Source organism: Salmo salar, chromosome ssa09, assembly GCF_905237065.1.
Source record: "Salmo salar chromosome ssa09, Ssal_v3.1, whole genome shotgun sequence".
In the NCBI taxonomy this organism is placed as follows: Eukaryota; Metazoa; Chordata; class Actinopteri; order Salmoniformes; family Salmonidae; genus Salmo; species Salmo salar.
In genome coordinates, this window is record NC_059450.1 from 125,467,687 (window position 1) to 125,493,997 (window position 26,311).

The 26,311-nt window shown below is 50.0% G+C and overlaps 1 protein-coding gene across 1 annotated transcript in view; it reads right to left on the minus strand.

Moving 5' to 3' along the window:
* Positions 1-26,311, minus strand: part of LOC106612779 (intraflagellar transport protein 80 homolog) — a gene marked incomplete at its 5' end in the record, with an annotated part of 65,209 nt that overhangs the window by 9,758 nt on the left and 29,140 nt on the right. Inside the window, 2 exon segments of the mRNA XM_014214253.2 lie at positions 665-795; positions 798-822. Coding sequence (XP_014069728.2) covers positions 665-795; positions 798-822 — 156 coding nt within the window.

Below are 26,311 nucleotides of genomic sequence, written 5' to 3' on the forward strand. Positions count from 1 at the left end.
AGGGTGATCTGTGTGTTCTACCTGCATGGTTCTCCTCTTGGTGAGGGTGATCTGTGTGTTCTACCTGCATTGTCCTCCTCTTGGTGAGGGTGATCTGTGTGTTCTACCTGCATGGTCCTCCTCTTGGTGAGGGTGATGTGTGTGTTCTACCTGCATGGTTCTCCTCTTGGTGAGGGTGATCTGTGTGTTCTACCTGCATGGTCCTCCTCTTGGTGAGGGTGATCTGTGTGTTCTACCTGCATGGCCCTCCTCTTGGTGAGGTTAACCTCGTGTTCTACCTGCATGGTCCTCCTCTTGGTGAGGGTTATCTGTGTGTTCTACCTGCATGGTCCTCCTCTTGGTGAGGTTAACCTCGTGTTCTACCTGCATGGTCCTCCTCTTGGTGAGGGTGATCTGTGTGTTCTACCTGCATTGTCCTCCTCTTGGTGAGGGTGATCTGTGTGTTCTACCTGCATTGTCCTCCTCTTGGTGAGGGTTATCTGTGTGTTCTACCTGCATGGTCCTCCTCTTGGTGAGGGTGATCTGTGTGTCCTACCTGCATGGTCCTCCTCTTGGTGAGGGTGATCTGTGTGTTCTACCTGCATTGCCCTCCTCTTGGTGAGGGTGATCTGTGTGTTCTACCTGCATGGTCCTCCTCTTGGTGAGGGTGATCTGTGTGTCCTACCTGCATCGTCCTCCTCTTGGTGAGGGTGATCTCGAAGCTCCTCCACTTCCAGCGCTGCTCCACCACGTAGGCGAAGATGACGTGTCCTTTCCCACAAGCCCTCGTGAGCTGCGTGCCGTCTGCTGACCAGTGTTAGGCTTCTCCAACGCATACGACCACTAGAGAGAGACAGAGAGAGACAGACAAAGTGAGAGAGAGACAGACAAAGAAAGAAAGATAGAAAGAGAGAGAGATACAGACAAAGAAAGAAAGAGACAGACAGACAGACAGACAGACAGACAGACAGACAGACAGACAGACAGACAGACAGACAGACAGACAGACAGACAGACAGACAAAGAAAGAGAGACAGACAAAGAAAGAGAGAGAGACAGACAAAGAAAGAAAGAGACAAAGAAAGAAAGAGAGAGAAAAAGAGAGAGACAGACAGATAGAGAGACAGAGAGAGAGAAGGAAAGAGGAAGTCAGAGAGAGACAGAGAGAGAGATTGTTGAGTAAATGGCAAAAAAAAAATGTATTTGGTAGTACTGTACTTACTTAATCAATGCACAATTTCAAACAATAAGACAGATACTGTGCAGACACAAAGGGCTATAAGGGGTACAGTAAGCCAGGGCGGTTAGGGATAGAGAGAGGGGTGGGGGTGAACAGGGATAGGTGCAGTATGGGGGTAGTGGGGGTTTTGGTTGGGTGCATGACAGCCCCCCCCATGTAAACTGTGTGTAAGAGACACGGGTTGAGTCAGGGCCCAGACACTGAGCTGTGATGAACTGTGAGACACTGAAGGAGCGTTCAGGCCTGCCAAGTCCAGCACTCGCGCTCGTAAACATGCACTCTGCTATCCTCATCTATTACAACTAGCCAGAGTTCTGGGGGGGGGGGTGCACACACAATCAAGAGCCAAACAGTGATTACCCAAACCTTTTCCTTTCTTTTTAAAGGTATATTTTACGTGTGTGTGTGTGTGTGTCGGGGGTGTAGCGGAGTTATTTTGGTGTGTTGGTGTGAGTCAGTGACACCCATCGAGGCAGCTGAAAAGAGGCTGCAGCTCCTACCAACTCCCCAGCATGCCGTTTGGAACACACCACACCACCACAACAACACAGTTACTCACTAAGGCCACTAGAACACCCCCCCCTCTCCAAGATATTCCTTCGCACTCTTTTCTTCTCTCACTGCTCTCTCTCTCCTCTCTCTTAGCGTTCTGCAGAGTATCACACAAAGCCTATTCTGTTATTTGGCTTCTGGTTTAGAAATCCAGCCTGTCAGAGGGCTTATGATTGAGATGAGATAGTTTGAGCTTGCAGTTGTGTTTTTTCAACCTGTTGGGGTGCGTGTGAGAGAGAGATCTCAGTGTTGATGGATGATATTTGGGGCTTGACTTATGGAGAGGTCAGATTAGCAATGCCAAACTTAAACAGCTAGCTACACAAGAACCAGGACTGTAGTGTGAAAGGGAACTCTCCTGCTTCCCCACTCAGTCTCGTCCGTCGCTCTTTACCCTTCTTTCTCAACTATGTCTCTCATTCTCCACCCTCTCTCTCTTTACCCCTCACTACCCTGTCTCTGTACCCCTATCTAGCCCCCCTCTGTCTCTCCTTTACTCCTCCCTACCTCCTTTCACCCCTTCCCTCTCTCCTCTCTTTGTCCACAGTCTAAATTAGGGACATTCCTCCATGTGCACCCAAAGACAATGATGACCTTCCCTTGGTGACCTTTAACCCCTGACCCCTCAGCCCCTTCCATTGTGCAGGTGGCTGGCAGGGCTCACCAGCTTTACCAGCCATCCCTTTTTTCTGTGTCACCCCTCTCCTCTGGTCTAGTCTGTGACCCCTGACCTCTATGCCTCAGCTCTTTCCTGTGTGCAGGTGGCAGGGCTGAGGCTGCTTACAGAGGGAGAAACTGCTAACACTAACATTACCCTAGCGCTGCCTGTTAGAGACTGGACGGGACGCCAAGTGCTGCGCTGCACAGAAAAGGTCTGTGTTGGTTTCATGTGCTGAGGTGTGGCTTTGTATACGGTCTCAGCCAGCAGGTTGGGGCAATCTCTCTCTCTCAGAGTGGCCGGTGGCCACGGTCAAAGCAGAGGATTTCCTTGGTCAGCTTCCTCCCGTGTAGTACTGTATCAGGACCCCAAATAGCCACAACAAAAAAAATGATATAAAAAGACCCTCTTTACCAATCTGGACAATACATTTCTTGTTAAACTCATATCAAAGGTGGTGTTTTCTGTCATTTCGCTTCTGCACGGCCTGCTCCTTTTACCTCTACCGCGCTCTCCCTCCTTCCTCATAAATCCTGCGATAGAAATTACTTTCCTTATTTTTCGGTGTACGCGTGCATGTGTGTGCTGCAAAGATAAACAGGGTCCGGCCACATAAAGGCCGCTGCAGGGCTTTGAAGTGTACTTTTATATACCTTTCGTCCAAACATCAGCGCTGTGCTTGGACAGGCTCCACCGCCAACGAGAGCATACACGCTTAAAATAATAATACCCCATCTATTCTTCAGCAAAAATCCAAGCCGCTACGTTTTAGAGCTCCCCTGAGGGAGAGGAGGGGGCGGAGGGGGGAGAGGGGGTCAGAGATGCAGCTGAATGTATACACATGATATCGGCCTGAGAAGCATTTTTGGATTTGTGCTTACTTAATGCTTTTAACACATTGGGCCATTTGACTCCTGCTGCAGCAAGCATACGTTTGTGCGTGTATGAGAAAGAGAGAATACGGGTGTAGAATGAAATGTGTATAAGACAGATGGTGGGGTGTGCAAATGTAATGTATTCACAGTGTGTGTGTGTGTGTGTGTGTGTGTGTGTGTGTGTGTGTGTGTGTGTCTAAAAGGTGAGAATCCCCGGACTCAGTTGCACTTTTGTTGTCAGGCAGTGAGTGAGTTTGGGACACTGGGGGGAGTCCTGTAGCTCTTGTGAGAGAAGAGGTTACTCTACCTCTTTCTGCTCCCTTCTCATTCTACCCCCCCCCCCCGGCCCCCTCCCCTCCCCCCATGAATAACCTCCCTTTCACTCTCCTTTCTCTACCTTTATCTTTCCCCAGGACTAGCCCCCCTATCACACTCTCTCTTTCGTAACTCCCTTCCTCTCACAAAAGGTGTCAGCATTAGGTAGTACTGTAGCAAGTGCTTCCCAAAAGCGCAGAGTCCTATTATGGCCCTCTTTAAGATCCCGGGGGTCCACTCCACAACATAGATCTGTCGATAGACTGTCTCCAGACTGCAGGAGTAAATCAGGACCTGCCTGGACCTGGAGCAGTGCTGGTTCACCTCTGGGCCACAGAGCTCCACTCCAGGACTCTCTGTTCTCAACCACAATTCAGTATTAGGAAGGTCTCAGCCATAGACAACCATAGAGCGCTTCAGCCATAGACAACCATAGAGAGCTTCAGCCATAGACAACCATAGAGAGCTTCAACCATAGACAACAATAGAGAGCTTCAGCCATAGACAACAATAGAGAGATTCAGTCATAGACAACCGTAGAGTGCTTCAGCCATAGACAACCGTAGAGTGCTTCAGCCATAGACAACCGTAGAGTGCTTCAGCCATAGACAACCGTAGAGAGCTTCAGCCATAGACAACCGTAGAGTGCTTCAGCCATAGATAGCTTCAGCCATAGACAACCATAGAGTGCTTCAGCCATAGACAATCAGAGTGCTTCAGCCATAGACAACCGTAGAGAGCTTGAGCCATAGACAACCGTAGAGAGCTTGAGCCATAGACAACCGTAGAGAGCTTCAGCCATAGACAACCGTAGAGAGCTTCAGCCATAGACAACCGTAGAGAGCTTCAGCCATAGACAACCGTAGAGAGCTTCAGCCATAGACAACCGTAGAGAGCTTCAGCCATAGACAACCGTAGAGAGCTTCAGCCATAGGCAATCGTAGAGAACTTCAGCCATAGACAACCATAGGGAGATTAGTGATAGAGTGGGAAATAGGGAAGAGAGGAGCGAGGGAAGGGGAGAGAAGGATGAGAGGAGGGATATAAGGGCTGAAAGGGGATGAGAGGAGCGATGGAGGCGGATCAGTCAGCAGTAGATTTGCTGACTAGTTTGATTGGAGCCAAAAGGGATGATCCTGGCCCTGCTTCAACCACTCTGCTCTCTCCTCAAGAACACTGGACTAGCTAGGGGATATTCACAATCACTCTGGAAACTGGGGAGGGAGAGAGAGGGGGGAGCAGCAGGAGAAGGGGAGAGCCCTGTGAAGAAGAAGGGTGGAGGGGTGCTGGTAAGGGTCTGCTCTGGTCACTGAGCCGTGTCTATAATGGGCAGCTTTGTGGCCAGAGGGAAGGTGACAGACATGACGTGGAGCTCTGCTGAGGTCTGTGGGAGAGAGAGGGGGGAGGAGAGAAAGAGAGACCCTTGGCTCTTACAATGATCTCATGCACACAGACAGCACACAGCAGCTTAACACTATACAACATATACACACAGCAGCATAACACTATACAACATATACACACAGCAGCATAACACTACACAACATATACACACAGCAGCATAGCACTATACAACATATACACACTGCAGCATAGCACTATACAACATATACACACTGCAGCATAACACTATACAACATATACACACTGCAGCATAACACTATACAACATATACACACTGCAGCATAACACTAAACAACATATACACACTGCAGCATAACACTATACAACATATACACACTGCAGCATAGCACTATACAACATATACACACTGCAGCATAACACTATACAACATATACACACTGCAGCATAACACTATACAACATATACACACTGAAGCATAACACTATACAACATATACACACTGCAGCATAGCACTATACAACAAATACACACTGCAGCATAGCACTATACAACATATACACACTGCAGCATAGCACTATACAACATATACACACTGCAGCATAACACTATACAACATATACACACTGCAGCATAGCACTATACAACATATACACACTGCAGCATAACACTATACAACATATACACACTGCAGCATAGCACTATACAACATATACACACTGCAGCATAACACTATACAACATATACACACTGCAGCATAACACTATACAACATATACACACTGAAGCATAACACTATACAACATATACACACTGCAGCATAGCACTATACAACAAATACACACTGCAGCATAGCACTATACAACATATACACACTGCATGATAGCACTATACAACATATACACACTGCAGCATAACACTATACAACATATACACACAGCAGCATAACACTATACAACATATACACACTGCAGCATAACACTATACAACATATACACACAGCAACATAACACTATACAACATATACACACTGCAGCATAGCACTATACAACATATACACACTGCAGCATAGCACTATACAACATATACACACAGCAGCATAGCACTATACAACATATACACACTGCAGCATAGCACTATACAACATATACACACTGCAGCATAACACTATACAACATATACACACTGCAGCATAACACTATACAACATATATACACTGCAGCATAACACTATACAACATATACACACTGCAGCATAGCACTATACAACATATACACACTGCAGCATAACACTATACAACATATACACACTGCAGCATAACACTATACAACATATACACACTGCAGCATAGCACTATACAACATATACACACTGCAGCATAGCACTATACAACATATACACACTGCAGCATAACACTATACAACATATACACACTGCAGCATAACACTATACAACATATACACACAGCAGCATAGCACTATACAACATATACACACTGCAGCATAACACTATACAACATATACACACTGCAGCATAACACTATACAACATATACACACTGCAGCATAGCACTATACAACATATACACACTGCAGCATAACACTATACAACATATACACACTGCAGCATAACACTATACAACATTTACACACAGCAGCATAACACTATACAACATATACACACTGCAGCATAACACTATACAACATATACACACTGCAGCATAACACTATGCAACATATACTGCTCACATGATCATTCAGAGAAGTAAAGGATATACACACACCTGTCTAGAGAGTTAACATGGGTGTATTAACCTGATTCACACCTCACCCTCACACACTCCTCACCCTCACACTCTCCTCACCCTCACACACTCCTCACCCTCACACACTCCTCATCCTCACACACTCCTCACCCTCACACACACCTCAGCCTCACACACTCCTCACCCTCACACACTCCTCACCCTCACACACTCCTCACCCTCACACACACTCCCCTCACCATCACACACTCCTCACCCTTACACACACCCCACCCTCACACACTCCTCACCCTCACACACTCCTCACCCTCACCCCACCCTCACACACTCCTCAGCCTCACACACTCCTCACCCTCACACACTCCCCACCCTCACACACTCCTCAGCCTCACACACTCCTCAGCCTCACACACTCCTCAGCCTCACACACTCCTCACCCTCACACACTCCTCACCCTCACACACACCCCACCCTCACACACTCCTCACCCTCACACACTCCTCACCCTCACACACTCCTCACCCTCACACACTCCTCACACACACCTCACACACACACCTCAGCCTCACATGATCATGCGTTAGCTGCACTGTGGTGATAAGCCCGGTGGCTGAGGAGAATAGACTCTATGGGATGATGTTACTAAGGAGTATGATTTGTGAAAGTGGCACTTTGTCCTCTCCCCCTTTGTCTTTTCATTGTCTGGATCCCTCTTTCTTTAAAGCTCAAACTCACGCGATGTTCCAGACTATGGGTTCCAGCACGCAACCACCTACACACGCAGGCATACATACAAAGAAACACACTTCAACAGAGACACATACTTGTACACACACAAGAAGATAAACTCAGTCACTCACTCAAACACAAGCCCCCTCTCTCTTACACACACAGGCAACAGACCAGTCAGACAACAGTGCCGCCCTCTTTAGGGAACATTTGCTCCCTCCCTCCGTTTCACTGCACATACGTTTGCCATTAAGATTGGCAGGTGCTGTGAGCCTGCCGCTTCTCCCGACTGCTGTAACGTGCCACAGCGAGCTGCAGGGAAAAATACTTCAAACTGATCTCAAAGACATGGAGGCGGTAACTACTCAAACCCCCCATCCTCACTACAGCACCAGCCAGAGAGGCAAAATTCTCCCTCCCTCCCTCCCTCCCTCCCTCCCTCTTGGTTTTTTGGGAGGTTGGAGGAGAGGGAGAGATAAAGAGAAAGACAGTGATTTTTAAATAACAGATCGGTCCTCCCTTCATCCCTGCCCTGAGTTCTCTCCACCTGGAGCAGTACTTTGGGCTGGGGGCTGGAGGGGGGACTTGGCTGGGACTGCAGAGGGGACTGGGCTGGTCTGGGGCAGGGAAGGGGTTAATGACACATGTTTGGGCTAATGGCTCCCAGCGGAGCTATCTGCTGATTCAGCCCCATTACATCAGACGCATTAAATATGTCTGCACTGACCGCTGCAGACAGGTCTGCTTCTCCTCACAGCACGCTAATCGGCAGGGTGGCATGTCCCTCATCTCCCAGGTCTCCCCCTCCTGAAGGCCTCCCTACTCTAAAGGGAGAGAATAAAGGAGGGGGACAGAGTGAGAAAGAAGGAGAGTGCAAGTATGTGTGTGTGGTTCCTCTTTATCACTGTTTAAACCCACTGTCTCTCTCTGAAGACCTAGTCTAGCGTTTGCTTAACTTAATAAAGTTAGTTAGCCTAGCTCTGATCTATCATCGACAGTGTGGCTAATTCTATATTAGGCACACCAGTGTGGCTAGCCTATAGCTTGGTTAACATGATAAATCAGTTTGGCTACTGGATAGCTGGCTGCTTGAAGAGCCCAGCTGGCCTCAGTTAGCCTCAGTGTTCCTGAGAGACGACCTGGCAGGGCAGATATGGGGTGTAAATCCCTACACGAACCCTCACATTAATGTACACTACCACGCAGGCATGGACAGACACACACGTGCGCACACACACAAGCACGAACGTGTGTATGCACGCAAGTGCGAGCTCGCACACACACACTCTTGATGGCACTCATAACTCAATATTTTGTCGATCCGCTGGACAGGGTGGATGAGAGCGGTTAATAAATAGCAGCATAGCATCTCCATCTGATTGATGCACACTGAGGGAGGGAGTCGGACCATTAGAAGACTCATAGAGCATTTCCTGTACACACACACCATCTTTCTCTCTCTGTTCCCCGAACTCTGCCAGCTGCAAGAAGCACCAAACAAACAGCAAGCCCAATAAAGGGGAGCATAAATCTGCTGCTAGTAGAACAGTGTGTGTGTGAAGGCATAGACATCCATGGAGTCTAACACTCATGGCTTGTTCTCTGCAGACATCCACAAACAAGGAGAAAAATGCTCACATTTTCCACTGTTATTATTACTGTATCTAGTGTCACAGCTCTGTCATTATTCTTGTAAGTAGTGTAAGAAAGGCTAAAAGTAATCCATGTGTTGAGGTGGAGGAGGGAGAGGTGGAGGTGGAGGGGGGCCCATCAATCTCTCAGCAGATTAGGAGGAGTTGTAAACATCGCTCTGCAGTGACCCGGGCCCCCCTCACAGGCCCATGGAGCTGGGGCTGTAGTAGCTGGACTGTGTTGGGTTGTGCTTTGTGATCTGGGTTGGTACTTTGGCCTGTGCTGGGCTGTGCTGAACTGGCATGGCAAGGCTTGGGCGTGTTCTGGGATGTACTGGGTCGTGCTGGGGGCTGGAGGTGAGGAGGTAAGGAGCTCCCAGCTAGGGAGAGGAGCTGTAGGGACGAGCTGACCCTGTTTAGAACACCTCTCCAAGGTGGAGGGGGTGGTGGCGTTGACCCCGTACAAACCAACCCCTCCCTTGACCTTGTCCACCCCTCCCCAGGGGCAATCCATCATACCAAACACACACATACAACCGTCTGCCTAAAACTATATCTGCAGATAAAAGTCTTTAAGAGGGAGTAGAGAGGCAAAATGTCAAGGGCTCTTTGGGAGCAAAATGATGTGCATCTCTTTCTAATAAAGCCTGGCCCACTGCATTAAATTACACGCTATCAAACAGAACCAAGACTCAGGCCCATAAAAGAGCTGCTTTGAAACGTCCCATGGCACCGCATAGTCTGAGCTTCCTTAATCACACTGAGACTCACACACACGCTCTGCTCAGACCCTCTGTCTGTCTGCCCACTGTCTCAGAGAGAGAGACACACACACAAACACACACACTTGCATGAATACACACACACACAAGCGCACTGATCCACTTTTCACTGTTTTTTTGTGTAACCAGTCACCTGTGAGGAGAGCATATCCGTGTGCAAAACTGAAGTGGCCCCCTATTCTCAGCCTCTGGTCAAAACTAGTGCACTACATAAGGAATAGGGTGTAATTTAAGATGCAGCTTGTGTATTTTTACCCCGGCAATAGGAACTTAAGATTGTAAAATAAACTAGCAGTCAGGAAGGCCTAGTTCATCAGCACTGGAAGAGGTCTCCACAGAATCTCTTTCACATTACTTTCTCTCTGCCTCTCTTTGCTTTGGCACTTTTTTGTCAAAGTGAGGGTATTCCGAAGTAAAAAAATTCAGGAGCCCGGCTTGTGTGTGAGAGAGAGCGAGAGAGAAAGAGAAAGAGAGAGCAAGTGTGTGTGATGCAGAGCATTCTAGAGGGAGCCAGGATTGCGTCCCCTCAGTGAAATTCAATGCCTTAATAACACTGTATCCATAACACATCCCAACTACGTTTCCGTCTGTCAAAAGAATTGACACAATAAAGGCTCCAACTCCCGTCTACCTAGAGACCATCTTTCAGTCTCCGCTAAACGTGAAACATTAAGACATTCTTAGAAACTGTCTATAATAACACACAATAGTCCGTATATAGAAGTAAAAGCTAGAGATAAACATAGGCTGGTGAAAAGCAGGCCATCTCTCTGCATTGTAATATAGGCTTGGCTCCCAAAGACACAGAGCCTTGGCCTGGGGGTTGTATCGAGTGGCACAAGTCAGAGATTTGGCAGGAAGGGAGAGGGTAATGATATACACATGGCTTCATGCTGGAGCCTCAACACAGTAACCATAGACACATGCTGGGGCCTCCTGGGAATCATCAGCAGGACACAGCTGTGTGCCCGCCAGCAGAATTCAATTAGCACCACTCAGTTGGGGGCACTACACAGCTGGGGGCACTACACAGTTGGGGGCACTACTCAGCTACGGGCACCACTCAGCTAAGGGCACCACTCAGCTAGGGGCAACACTCAGCTAGGGGCACCACTCAGCTAGGGGCACCACTCAGCTAGGGGCACCACTCAGCTAGGGGCACCACTCAGCTAGGGGCACCACTCAGCTAGGGGCACCACTCAGCTAGGGGCAACACTCAGCTGGGGGCACCACAGAGCTGGGGGCACCACAGAGCTGGGGGCACCACTCAGCAACGGGCACCACTCAGCAACGGGCACCACTTAGCTAGGGGTACCACTTAGCTAGGGGCACCACTTAGCTAGGAGCACCACTCAGCTGGGGGCACTACTCAGTTGGGGGCACAACTCAGCTAGCAGCACCACACAGCTGGGGGCACAACTCAACTGGGGGCACTACTCAGTTTGGGGCACTACTCAGCTAGGGGCACTACTCTGTTGGGGGCACTACTCTGTTGGGGGCACTACTCAGCTACGGGCACCATTCAGCAGCTAAGGGCACCACTCAGCTACAGGCAACACTCAGCTAGGGGCAACACTCAGCTCGGGGAAACACTCAGCTCGGTGCAACACTCAGCTCGGGGCAACACTCAGCTAGGGGCACCACTCAGCTAGGGGCACCACTCAGCTAGGGGCACTACTCAGCTACGGGCACCACTCAGCTACGGGCACCACTCAGCTACGGGCACCACTCAGCTAGGGCACTACTCAGTTGGGGGCACAACTCTGTTGGGGGCACCACTCAGCAAGGGGCACCACTCAGCTAGGGGACTAATCAGCGGGGGCACTACTCAGCTACGGGCACCACTCAGCTACGGGCACCACTCAGCTAGGGGCACCACTCAGCTAGGGGCACCACTCAGCTAGGGGCACCACTCAGCTGGGGGCACTACTCAGCTAGGGCACTACTCAGTTGGGGGCACAACTCTGTTGGGGGCACCACTCAGCAAGGGGCACCACTCAGCTAGGGGACTAATCAGCGGGGGCACTACTCAGCTACGGGCACCACTCAGCTACGGGCACCACTCAGCTACGGGCACCACTCAGCTAGGGGCACCACTCAGCTAGGGGCACCACTCAGCTGGGGGCACCACTCAGCTACGGGCACCACTCAGCTGGGGGCACTACTCAGTTGGGGGCACAACTCAGTTGGGGGCACTACTCAGCTGGGGGCACAACTCAGTTGGGGGCACTACTCAGTTGGGGGCACAACTCAGTTGGGGGCACTACTCAGCTGGGGGCACCACTCAGCTGGGGGCACCACTCATTTGGGGGCACTACTAAGCTAGGGGCACTACTCAGCTATGGGCACCACTCAGCTAGGGGCACCACTCATTTGGGGGCACTACTAAGCTAGGGGCACTACTCAGCTAGGGGCACTACTCAGCTGGGGGCACTACTCAGCTGGGGGCACTACTCAGTTGGGGGCACTACTCAGCAAGGGGCACTACTCAGCTAGGGGCACTACTCAGTTGGGGGACTACTTAGCTAGGGGCACTACTCAGATAGGGGCACTACCCAGCTGGGGACACTACTCAGATAGGGACACTACTCATCTAGGGGCACGACTCAGATGGGGCACTACTCAACTATGGGCACTACTCAGTTGGGGGCACTACTCAGCTATGGGCACTACTCAGTTGGGGGCACTACTCAGCTATGGGCACTACCCAGCTGGGGACACTACTCACCGAGGGACACTACTCATTTGGGGCACGACTCAGCTACGGGCACGACTCAGGTAGGGGCACGACTCAGGTAGGGGCACGACTCAGGTAGGGGCACGACTCAGCTAGGGGCACGACTCAGCTAGGGGCACGACTCAGCTGGGGCACTACCCAGCTAGGGACACTACTCAGCTAGGGGCACTACTCAGCTGGGGACACTACTCAGCTGGGGGCACAACTTATCTGGTGGCACTACTCAGCTGGGGGACACTTCTCAGCTGGGGACACTACTCAGCTATGGGCACTACCCAGCTGGGGACACTACTCAGCGAGGGACACTACTCATTTGGGGCACGACTCAGCTACGGGCACGACTAAGCAAGGGGCATGACTCAGCTGGGGACACTACTCAGCTGGGGACAACACTCATCTAGGGGCACTACTCAGCTAGGGGCACCACTCAGTTGGGGGCACTACTCAGTTGGGGGCACTACTCAGCTAGGGGCACTACTCAGCTAGGGGCACTACTCAGTTGGGGGACTACTTAGCTAGGGGCACTACTCAGATAGGGGCACTACCCAGCTGGGGACACTACTCAGATAGGGACACTACTCATCTAGGGGCACGACTCAGCTAGGGGCAATACTCAGCTGTGGGCACTACTCAGCTAGGGGCACTACTCAGCTAGGGGCACTACTCAGCTGGGGACACTACTCAGTTGGGGGACTACTTAGCTAGGGGCACTACTCAGATAGGGGCACTACCCAGCTGGGGACACTACTCAGATAGGGACACTACTCATCTAGGGGCACGACTCAGATGGGGCACTACTCAGCTATGGGCACTACTCAGTTGGGGGCACTACTCAGCTATGGCCACTACTCAGTTGGGGGCACTACTCAGCTATGGGCACTACCCAGCTGGGGACACTACTCAGCGAGGGACACTACTCATTTGGGGCACGACTCAGCTACGGGCACGACTCAGGTAGGGGCACGACTCAGGTAGGGGCACGACTCAGCTAGGGGCACGACTCAGCTAGGGGCACGACTCAGCTGGGGCACCAGTCATCTAGGGACACTACTCAGCTAGGGGCACTACTCAGCTGGGGGCACTACTCAGCTGGGGGACACTTCTCAGCTGGGGACACTACTCAGCTATGGGCACTACCCAGCTGGGGACACTACTCAGCGAGGGACACTACTCATTTGGGGCACGACTCAGCTACGGGCACGACTCAGCAAGGGGCATGACTCAGCTGTGGACACTACTCAGCTGGGGACACTACTCAGCTGGGGACAACACTCATCTAGGGGCACTACTCAGCTAGGGGCACCACTCAGTTGGGGGCACTACTCAGTTGGGGCACAAATCAGCTGGCGGCACTACTCAGCTGGGGGACACTTCTCAGCTGGGGACACTACTCAGCTATGGGCACTACCCAGCTGGGGACACTACTCAGCGAGGGACACTACTCATTTGGGGCACGACTCAGCTACGGGCACGACTCAGCAAGGGGCATGACTCAGCTGGGGACACTACTCAGCTGGGGACAACACTCATCTAGGGGCACTACTCAGCTAGGGGCACCACTCAGTTGGGGGCACTACTCAGTTGGGGGCACTACTCAGCAAGGGGCACTACTCAACTAGGGGCACTACTCAGTTGGGGGACTACTTAGCTAGGGGCACTACTCAGATAGGGGCACTACCCAGCTGGGGACACTACTCAGATAGGGACACTACTCATCTAGGGGCACGACTCAGCTAGGGGCACCACTCAGTTGGGGGCACTACTCAGTTGGGGCACAAATCAGCTGGCGGCACTACTCAGCTGGGGGCACTACTCAGCTGGGGGACACTTCTCAGCTGGGGACACTACTCAGCTATGGGCACTACCCAGCTGGGGACACTACTCAGCGAGGGACACTACTCATTTGGGGCACGACTCAGCTACGGGCACGACTCAGCAAGGGGCATGACTCAGCTGGGGACACTACTCAGCTGGGGACAACACTCATCTAGGGGCACTACTCAGCTAGGGGCACCACTCAGTTGGGGGCACTACTCAGTTGGGGGCACTACTCAGCAAGGGGCACTACTCAGCTAGGGGCACTACTCAGTTGGGGGACTACTTAGCTAGGGGCACTACTCAGATAGGGGCACTACCCAGCTGGGGACACTACTCAGATAGGGACACTACTCATCTAGGGGCACGACTCAGCTAGGGGCAATACTCAGCTGTGGGCACTACTCAGCTAGGGGCACTACTCAGATAGGGGCACTACCCAGCTGGGGACACTACTCAGATAGGGACACTACTCATCTAGGGGCACGACTCAGATGGGGCACTACTCAACTATGGGCACTACTCAGTTGGGGGCACAACTCAGCTATGGGCACTACTCAGTTGGGGGCACTACTCAGCTATGGGCACTACCCAGCTGGGGACACTACTCAGCGAGGGACACTACTCATTTGGGGCACGACTCAGCTACGGGCACGACTCAGGTAGGGGCACGACTCAGCTAGGGGCACGACTCAGCTAGGGGCACGACTCAGCTAGGGGCACGACTCAGCTGGGGCACCAGTCATCTAGGGACACGACTCAGCTAGGGGCACGACTCAGCTGGGGCACCAGTCATCTAGGGACACTACTCAGCTAGGGGCACGACTCAGGTAGGGGCACGACTCAGCTAGGGGCACTACTCAGCTATGGGCACTACCCAGCTGGGGACACTACTCAGCGAGGGACACTACTCATTTGGGGCACGACTCAGCTACGGGCACGACTCAGCAAGGGGCATGACTCAGCTGTGGACACAACTCAGCTGGGGACACTACTCAGCTGGGGACAACACTCATCTAGGGGCACTACTCAGCTAGGGGCACCACTCAGTTGGGGGCACTACTCAGTTGGGGCACAAATCAGCTGGCGGCACTACTCAGCAAGGGGCACTACTCAGCTAGGGGCACTACTCAGTTGGGGGACTACTTAGCTAGGGGCACTACTCAGATAGGGGCACTACCCAGCCGGGGACACTACTCAGATAGGGGCACTACCCAGCCGGGGACACTACTCAGATAGGGACACCACTCATCTAGGGGCACGACTCAGCTAGGGGCAATACTCAGCTGTGGGCACTACTCAGCTAGGGGCACTACTCAGCTAGGGGCACTACTCAGCTGGGGACACTACTCAGCTGGGGACACTACTCAGCTAGGGGCACTACTCAGCTGGGGGCACTACTCAGTTGGGGCACTACCCAGCTAGGGGCACTACTCAGCTGGGGGCACTACTCAGTTGGGGCACTACCCAGCTGGGGGCACTACTCAGTTGGGGCACTACTCAGCTGGGGCACTACCCAGCTAGGGGCACTACTCAGCTAGGGGCACTACTCAGTTGGGGTACTACTCAGCTAGGGGTACTACTCAGCTAGGGGCACTACTCAGCTAGGGGCACTACTCAGCTAGGGGCACTACTCAGCTGGGGACACTACTCAGCTAGGGGAACTACTCAGCTGGGGACACTACTCAGCTAGGGGCACTACTCAGCAAGGGGCACTACTCAGCAAGGGGCACTACTCAGCAAGGGGCAACACTCAGTTGGGGGCACAAATCATCTAGGGACATTACTCAGCTAGGGACACCACTCATCTAGGGGCACTACTCAGTTGGGGCACTACTTAGCTAGGGGCACGACTCAGATGGGGCAATAATCAGCTGTGGGGACTACTCAGCTATGGGCACTACTCAGCTATGGGCACTACTCAGCTATGGGCACTACTCAGTTGGGGGCACTACTCAGCTATGGGCACTACTCAGTTGGGGGCACTACTCAGCAAGGGGCAACACTCAGTTGGGGGCACAAATCATCTAGGGACATTACTCAGCTAGGGACACCACTCATCTAGGGGCACTACTCAGTTGGGGCACTACTTAGCTAGGGGCACGACTCAGATGGGGCAATAATCAGCTGTGGGGACTACTCAGCTATGGGCACTACTCAGCTATGGGCACTACTCAGCTATGGGCACTACTCAGTTGGGGGCATTACTCAGCTATGGGCACTACTCAGTTGGGGGCACTACTCAGCAAGGGGCAACACTCAGTTGGGGGCACAAATCATCTAGGGACATTACTCAGCTAGGGACACCACTCATCTAGGGGCACTACTCAGTTGGGGCACTACTTAGCTAGGGGCACGACTCAGATGGGGCAATAATCAGCTGTGGGGACTACTCAGCTATGGGCACTACTCAGCTATGGGCACTACTCAGCTATGGGCACTACTCAGTTGGGGGCATTACTCAGCTATGGGCACTACCCAGCTGGGGACACTACTCCGCTGGGGGCACTACTCAGCTATGGGAACTACTCAGTTGGGGGCACTACTCAGCAAGGGACACTACTCATTTGGGGCACTACTCAGCTACGGGCACGACTCAGCTAGGGGCACTACTCAGTTGGGGTACTACTCAGCTAGGGGTACTACTCAGCTAGGGGCACTACTCAGCTAGGGGCACTACTCAGCTAGGGGCACTACTCAGCTGGGGACACTACTCAGCTAGGGGAACTACTCAGCTGGGGACACTACTCAGCTAGGGGCACTACTCAGCAAGGGGCACTACTCAGCAAGGGGCACTACTCAGCAAGGGGCAACACTCAGTTGGGGGCACAAATCATCTAGGGACATTACTCAGCTAGGGACACCACTCATCTAGGGGCACTACTCAGTTGGGGCACTACTTAGCTAGGGGCACGACTCAGATGGGGCAATAATCAGCTGTGGGGACTACTCAGCTATGGGCACTACTCAGCTATGGGCACTACTCAGCTATGGGCACTACTCAGTTGGGGGCACTACTCAGCTATGGGCACTACTCAGTTGGGGGCACTACTCAGCAAGGGGCAACACTCAGTTGGGGGCACAAATCATCTAGGGACATTACTCAGCTAGAGACACCACTCATCTAGGGGCACTACTCAGTTGGGGCACTACTTAGCTAGGGGCACGACTCAGATGGGGCAATAATCAGCTGTGGGGACTACTCAGCTATGGGCACTACTCAGCTATGGGCACTACTCAGCTATGGGCACTACTCAGTTGGGGGCATTACTCAGCTATGGGCACTACCCAGCTGGGGACACTACTCCGCTGGGGGCACTACTCAGCTATGGGCACTACTCAGTTGGGGGCACTACTCAGCAAGGGACACTACTCATTTGGGGCACTACTCAGCTACGGGCACGACTCAGCTAGGGGCACGACTCAGCTAGGGGCACCAGTCATCTAGGGACACTACTCAGCTGGGGCACCAGTCATCTAGGGACACTACTCAGCTAGGGGCACTACTCAGCTGGGGGCACGACTTATCTGGTGGCACTACTCAGCTGGGGGACACTTCTCAGCTGGGGACACTACTCAGCTGGGGGCACGACTTATCTGGTGGCATTACTCAGCTGGGGACACTTCTCAGCTGGGGACACTACTCAGCTGGGGACACTACTCAGCTACGGGCACGACTCAGCTAGGGGCACGACTCAGCTAGGGGCACGACTCAGCTAGGGGCACGACTCAGCTGGGGGACACTTCTCAGCTGGGGGACACTTCTCAGCTGGGGACACTACTCAGCTGAGGACAACACTCATCTAGGGGCACTACTCAGCTAGGGGCACTACTCAGCTGGGGGCACTACTCAGCTGGGGGCACTACTCAGCTGGGGGCACTACTCAGCTAGGGGCACTACTCAGCTGGGGGCACTACTCAGCTGGGGGCACTACTCAGCTAGGGGCACTACTCAGCTGGGGGCACGACTTATCTGGTGGCACTACTCAGTTGGGGCACAAATCAGCTGGGGGCACTACTCAGCTGGGGGCACTACTCAGTTGGGGCACAAATCAGCTGGGGGCACTACTCAGCTGGGGGCACTACTCAGTTGGGGCACAAATCAGCTGGGGGCACTACTCAGCTAGGGGCACGACTCAGTTGGGGGCACTACTCAGCTATGGGCACTACTCAGCTATGGGCACTACCCAGCTGGGGACACTACTCCGCTGGCGGCACTACTCAGCTATGGGCACTACTCAGTTGGGGGCACTACTCAGCGAGGGACACTACTCATTTGGGGCACGACTCAGCTACGGGCACGACTCAGCTACGGTTACGACTCAGCTAGGGGCACGACTCAGCTGGGGCACCAGTCATCTAGGGACACTACTCAGCTAGGGGCACTACTCAGCTGGGGGCACGACTTATCTGGTGGCACTATTCAGCTGGGGGACACTTCTCAGCTGGGGACACTACTCAGTTGGGGACAAGACTCATCTAGGGGCACTACTCAGCTGGGGACAACGCTCATCTAGGGGCACTACCCAGTTGGGGGCACTTCTCAGCTGGGGACACTACTCAGCTGGGGACACTACTCATCTAGGGGCACTACCCAGCTAGGGGCACTACTCAGTTGGGGCACTACTCAGTTGGGGCACAAATCAGCTAGGGGCACTACTCAGCTGGGGGCACTACTCAGCTAGGGGCACTACTCAGCTGGGGGCACTACTCAGCTGGGGGCACTACTCAGCTAGGGGCACTACTCAGCTAGGGGCACTTCTCTGCTAGGGGCACTACTCTGCTAGGGGCACTACTCTGCTAGGGGCACTACTCTGCTAGGGGCACTACTCAGTTGGGGCACTACTCAGTTGGGGCACTACTCAGTTGGGGGCACTACTCAGTTGGGGGCACTACTCAGTTGGGGGCACCACTCAGTTGGGGGCACCACTCAGTTGGACCCTACTCAGTTGGGGCACCACTCAGTTGGGGGGACCACTCAGTTGGACCCTACTCAGTTGGGCACCACTCAGTTGGGGCACCACTCAGTTGGGGGCACCACTCAGTTGGGGGCACCACTCAGTTGGGGGCACCACTCAGTTGGGGGCACCACTCAGTTGGGGGCACCAATCAGTTGGGGGCACCAATCAGTTGGACCCTACTCAGTTGGGGCACCACTCAGTTGGGGGCACCACTCAGTTGGGGGCACCACTCAGTTGGGGGCACCAATCAGTTGGGGGCACCAATCAGTTGGACCCTACTCAGTTGGGGCACCACTCAGTTGGGGGCACCACTCAGTTGGACCCTACTCAGTTGAACCCTACTCAGTTGGGGCACCACTCAGTTGGGGGCACCACTCTGTTGGGGGCACCACTCAGTTGGGGGAACTACTCAGTTGGGGGCACTACTCAGCTGGGGGCACTACTCAGCTGGGGGCACTACTCAGATGGGGGCACTACTCAGTTGGGGGCACCACTCAGTTGGGGGCACCACTCAGCTGGGGGCACTACTCAGCTGGGGGCACTACTCAGCTGGGGGCACTACTCAGCTGGGGGCACCACTCAGTTGGGGGCAGCAATCAGTTGGGAGCACCAATCAGTTGGGAGCACTACTCAGTTGGGGGCACTACTCAGCTGGGGGCACTACTCAGCTGGGGGCACTACTCAGCTGGGGCACCACTCAGTTGGGGTCAGCAATCAGTTGGGAGCACCAATCAGTTGGGAGCACTACTCAGTTGGGGGCACTACTCAGCTGGGGGCACTACTCAGATGGGGGCACTATTCAGATGGGGGCACTACTCAGATGGGGGCACTACTCAGATGGGGGCACTACTCAGATGGGGGCACCACTCAGTTGGGGGCCCTACTCAGCTAGGGGCACTACTCAGCTGGGGGGAGCAGTACTGACTATACCTTTAGCAGCACTCAGCTGAGAGTCTCCTGCGGCCAACAGTAACAGCAGCAGAATGAGTTAGGGCCAGCCACCGGAGGACTGGGGGGGTCAAAGATCAGGGGGTGAGGTGGTGACACATCTCCCATAAGTGTGGAGTGTGTGTATTATTTTTGTGTGTGAAAGACAGTGTGTGTGTTGTACTCCATCTATGAGTGTGTGAAAAGTGTGTTTGTGTGTGTATGCGTGTGTGTGTTGGGGGGAGGGTTGAGAGAGAGGGAGAGAGAGGTTATTAATTCTCCTGAGCAGCGGCACTCGTGGCAGATTCTAATTAGATTACCCATCTCAGGGTAGAGATGTGAGCCAACAGGCGGGGCCAGGTTACCCCCGTAACACTGAGGTGTGTGTAGAAAGAAGCTAATAGCAGCCCTCTATAGGACTCAGTCCCAAATTGACCCTGGTGTAGTACACACACTGTTGATATTGGTAAGCATGGCAGGAGAGGACTGACTGGAGAAGCACTAACAACACATATTTACTGCTGTCAAAGGGTAAAATGTCTGACTTACTTTTTTACATAATACCTTAGTATTCCTGCACACACAAACAGGCATCCACACTAATAAATAGGGCTCTTACGTAATTGAATAACCGTGTAACTGATAAAAACCATCATGAAAAAAATAACTAGAAAAAACTTTTAAATAGCCCTACATTCATTTTAGGATTTTTTGTTGTTGTATTAACTTTAATTTCATGTAGATAAACATTATCTAATAGCAGGGAGTGATTACAAATGATTATAAGTAATTATTTTGCTAACTTAGTCTGTTAAACTTTCTCATCTTTCCCCCCTTGCTTTGATGCTTAAGCACCTAAGCTAGATGCTTGGGGTATAGAGCGGTATAGGCTATGGCACTTCAGTAAAAAAAAAAAATCTTTGATGTGTGGACTTTTTTTTATACAATGCACGTTTTCATTGCTTGCTAGTAAATAAATGAGTCAGGCTTCTTTAAAAAAAAAAGGTTGGATGTATCTGACTATTCATTAATTATTCAACAGCAGTCGATAAGGTTGTTCTGGCTCTGAGGTCTATAATGCACAAATGTTATTTCAAATGGACAATGTACCAATCCACTCCAACTTGGAATGGTTTCATTTGATAAGGAATTTTTTCTTAATTTACAGTGCATTCGGAAAGTATTCAGACCCGTTGACTTTACCACACGTTGTTATGTTACAGCCTTATTCAAAAATGTCTCAATTGTTTGGTTTTTTTCATCATCAATCTACACACAACACCCAATAAAGACAAATCAAAAGCAGACATTTTTGCAAACGTATATATATATATATAAAATAATATATATATATATATATATATATATATATATATATTGCATTTACATACAGTACCAGTCAAACGTTTAGACACAGCTACTCATTCAATGGTTTGCTTTATTTTGACAATTTTCTACATTGTAGAATAATAGTGAAGACATCAAAACTATGAATTAACACATATGGAATCAAGTAGTAACCAAAAAAGTGAAATAAATCAAAATATATTTTAGATTCTTCAAAGTAGCCATCCTTTGCCTTGATGACAGCTTTCCACACTCTTGGCATTCTCTCAACCAGCTTCACCTGGAATGCTTTTCCCAACAGTATTGAAGGAGTTCCCACATATGCTGAGCACTTGTTGGCTGCTTTTCCTACACTGCGGTCCAACTCATCCCAAACCATCTCAATTGGGTTGAGGTCGGATGATTGTGGAGGCCAAGTCATCTGATACAGCACACCATCACTCTCCTTCTTGGTCAAATAGCCCTTACACAGCCTGGAGGTGTGTTTTGGGTCATTGTCCTGTTGAAAAACAAATGATAGTCCCACTAAGCGCAAATCAGATGGAATGGCGTATCACTGCAGAATGCTGTGATAGCCATGCTGGTTAAGTGTGCCTTGAATTCTAAATAAATCACAGACCGTGTCACCAGCAAAGCACCCCCACACAATCACACCTCCTCCTCCATGCTTCATGGTAGGAACCACATATGCGATGATCATCCGTTCACCTACTCTGCGTCTCACAAAGACACGGCAGTTGGAACCAAACATCTCAAATTTGGACTCATCAGACCAAAGGACAGCTTTCCACCGGTCTAATTGCTCATGTTTCTTTGCCCAATCAAGTCTCTTCTTCTTATTGGTGTCCTTTAGTAGTGGTTTCTCAGCAGCAAATCAACCATGAAGGCATATTCACGCAGTCTCCTCTGAACAGTTGATGTTGAGATGCGTCTGTTACTTGAACTCTGTGATGCATTTATTTGAGCAGCAATCTGAGGTGCAGTTAACTCTAATGAACTTATCCTCTGCAGCAGAGTTAACTCTGGATCTTCCTTTTCTGTGGTGGTCCTCATGAGAGAGAGTTTCATCATAGCGCTTGATGGTTTTTGTGACTGCACTTGAAGAAACTTTCAAAGTTCTTGAAATGTTCTGCATTGACTGACCTTCATGTCTTAAAGTAATGATGGATTGTCGTTTCTCTTTGCTTATTTGAGCTGTTCTTGCCATAATATGGACTTGGTCTTTTACCAAACAGGGCTATCTTCTGTATACCACCCCTACCTTGTCACAACACAACTGATTGGCTCAAAACCATTAACAAGGAAAGAAATTCCACAAATGAACTTTGAACAAGGCACACTAGCTAATTGAAATGCATTCCAGGTGACTACCTCATGAAGCTGGTTTAGAGAATGCCAAGAGTGTGCAAAGCTGTCATCAAGGCAAAGGGTGGCTACTTCTAAGAATCTCACATATAAAATATGTTTATTTGTTTAACACTTTTGGTTACTACATGATTCCATATGTGTTATTTCATAGTTTGATGTCTTCACTATTATTCTACAATGTAGAAAATAGTAAAAATAAATAAAAACCCTTGAATGAGTAGGTGTGTCCAAACTTTTGACTGGTACTGTAAGTATTCAGACCCTTTACTCAGTACTCTGTTGAAGAACATTTGGCAGCGTTTACAGCCTCAAGTCTTCTTGGGTATGACGCTACAAGCTTGGCACACCTGTATTTGGGGAGTTTCTCTCATTCTTCTCTGCAGATCCTCTCAAGCTCTGTCAGGTTGAATGGGGAGGGTTGCTGCACAGCTATTTTCAGGTCTCTCCAGAGATGTTCGGTCGGGTTCAAGTCTTGGCTCTGGCTGGGCCACTCAAGGGTATTCACTCCTGCGTTGTCTTGGCTGTGTGCTTAGGGTCATTGTCCTGTTGGAAGGTGAACCTTCGCCCCAGTCTGAGGTCTTGAGCACTCTGGAGCAGGTTTTCATCAATGATCTCTCTGTACTTTGCTCCGTTCATCTTTCCCTCGATCCCGACTAGTCTACCAGTCCCTGCCACTGAAAAACATCCCCAAAGCATGATGCTGCCACCACGCTTCACCATAGGAATAGTATCAGATTTCCTCCAGACGTGACGCTTGGCATTCAGGCCAAATAATGAAACCAAGATTGAACTAGACCAGATAATCTTGTTTATCATGGCCTGAGAGTCCTTTAGGTGCCTTTGGGCAAACTCGAAGTGGGCTGTCATGTGCCTTTTACTGAGGAGTGGCTTCCATCTGGCCACTCTACCATAAAGGACTGATTGGTGGAGCGCTGCAGAGATGGTTGACCTTCTGGATGGTTCTCCCATCTCCACAGAGGAACTCTAGAGCTCTGTCAGAGTGACCATCAGGTTCTTGGTCACCTCCCAGATCAAGGCCCTTCTCCCCCGATTGCTCAGTTTGGCCGGGCGGCCAGCTCTAGGAAGAGTCTTGGTGGTTCCAAACTTCTTCCATTAAAGAATGAGGCACTGTGTTCTTGGGGACCTTCAATGCTGCAGACATTTTTTGGTACCCTTCCTCAGATCTGTGCCTCGACACAATCCTGTCTCGGAGCTCTATGGACAATTCCTTCGACCTCATTGATTGGTTTTTGCTCTGACATGCACTGTCAAAAGTGGGACCTGATATAGACAGGTGTGTGCCTTTCCAAATCATGTCCAATCAATTGAATTTACCACAGGTGGACTCCAGTCAAGTTGTAGAAACATTTCAAGGATGATCAATGGAAACTGGATGCACCTGAGCTCAAGTCTCATAGCAAAGGGTCTGTGATGGTATTTCAGTTTTTTAAATTTGCTAAAAAATCTAGAAACCTGTTTTCACTTTGTCATTATCGGGTATTGTGTGTAGATTGATGAGGAAATACATTTATTTAATACATTTTCGAATAAGGCTGTAACTTAAACTGTGGATAAAGGGAATGCTTTCCCGAAAGCGCAGTATTGAGTGGACTAATCAAGCTGGGTCCTAGCCATTCATTTATATTAATTAAAGTCATTTACCGTTCTTATTCTCGGGGTGGAAATGTTGTTAGCAAAGTTCACAACCTGCTACACTTGTGAGAAACACGGTTTGGTTTATTTCATAACATAATTTACGCGCTCCATGTGAGCAATGAACATGTGTCTGGTTTCTCTGTCCTGCTAATGTTGACTGAGCACGCATAGAAGTACATGGCCTACTTCTCGCAAATGTCAAATGTAGGAAAGTGCCCAGTTGGGCTTCTGAGTAATTTTTTCTTCACCTCACACAGTAAGTCAACTTAGTCCGTTTTTTTTTATCTATTCAAATGATAATAAAGAGTTACTCACAGTACTTGAAAAATATTTCCAACACTCTTCTCCTCTAATCAGCGTCGCTGATAAACAGACTATGGACATGTTGCGTGTATTTGTTTCTATTTTAATGATTGTCAATTTCATACTATAGAATAGCTGTCCCCTTCATACTTTCCTTTTCAATTCATTATCTTCTAGCCTACTTTCGGAAAGCCTAAAACGTTTTAAGGAAAGGAGAAATATTTGCTCGTGTCTGACATACGCTGGTGGCTTTGACTGACGGGTGCTTTTACTGGGTGTGCGTGTGTGGGTTTGCTGATTCTCTATAGTCTATTCAGAAAATGTCCCAAAGTAACCTGTCTGGACTCAAACTCTTTAATAAGATTCAAACGCTCCTGTCATGATTTCATCATGTAAAAGGCCCATTTTCAGTAGCTTAGTCTACATTATTCATCTAATTACGACGTCCTCGCTTGCCACTGCCATCGAATGACCGCAGCAGCAGGGTTTGTGATATTATGCGAATATTTCGGGGAAAGTGTGAGATCCGATCGGACTTTGTTTGAACTGTTTTGTGCTTCGAAATAGTATATGTATTTACATTTTTTATATGCACAAAGGACAAGGTAGCACATATCTTTATTTTGACTCCGTTAATGTTGTGTCAATACGAAAATGCTACAGATACTCTCCAACCTGGCGTTTCTTAATTTGTTGATTCATTTTTATAAGTAATAACCTGAATAATAATGATAATAACGAGGTGTAATGGCTTGTTTCAAATAGGTTTTATTAAGAAGCTTATCCCCCTACAGCATGCTCTTACGATCATCAGACACACAGTGGTGGAAAAATGACCCAATTTTCATACTTGAGTAAAAGTAAAGATACCTTAAACGAAAATGACTCAAGTGAATGTCACCCAGTAAAATACTACTTGAGTAAAAGCCTAAAAGTATTTTGTTTTAAATATACTTATGTATCAAAAGTAAAAAAATAAAGTATATATACATTTCAAATTCCTTATATAAAGCAAACCAGACGGCATCATTTTAAATTTTTATTTATTTACGGATAGCCAGGGGCACTCTCCAACACTCATAATTTGCTAACTGCATTTGTGTTTAGTGAGTCTTCCAGATGAGAGGCAGTAGGGATGCACACTGCCCTAAGCATTCAAAATGTAATGGTTACTTTTTGGTGTCAGGGAAAATGTATGGAGTAAAAAGTACATAATTTTCTTTAGGAATGAAGTAAAGGTAAAAGTTGTCAAAAATAGTAGTAAAGTACAGATACCCTAAAAACTACTTAAGTTGTATTTTTACTTAAGTA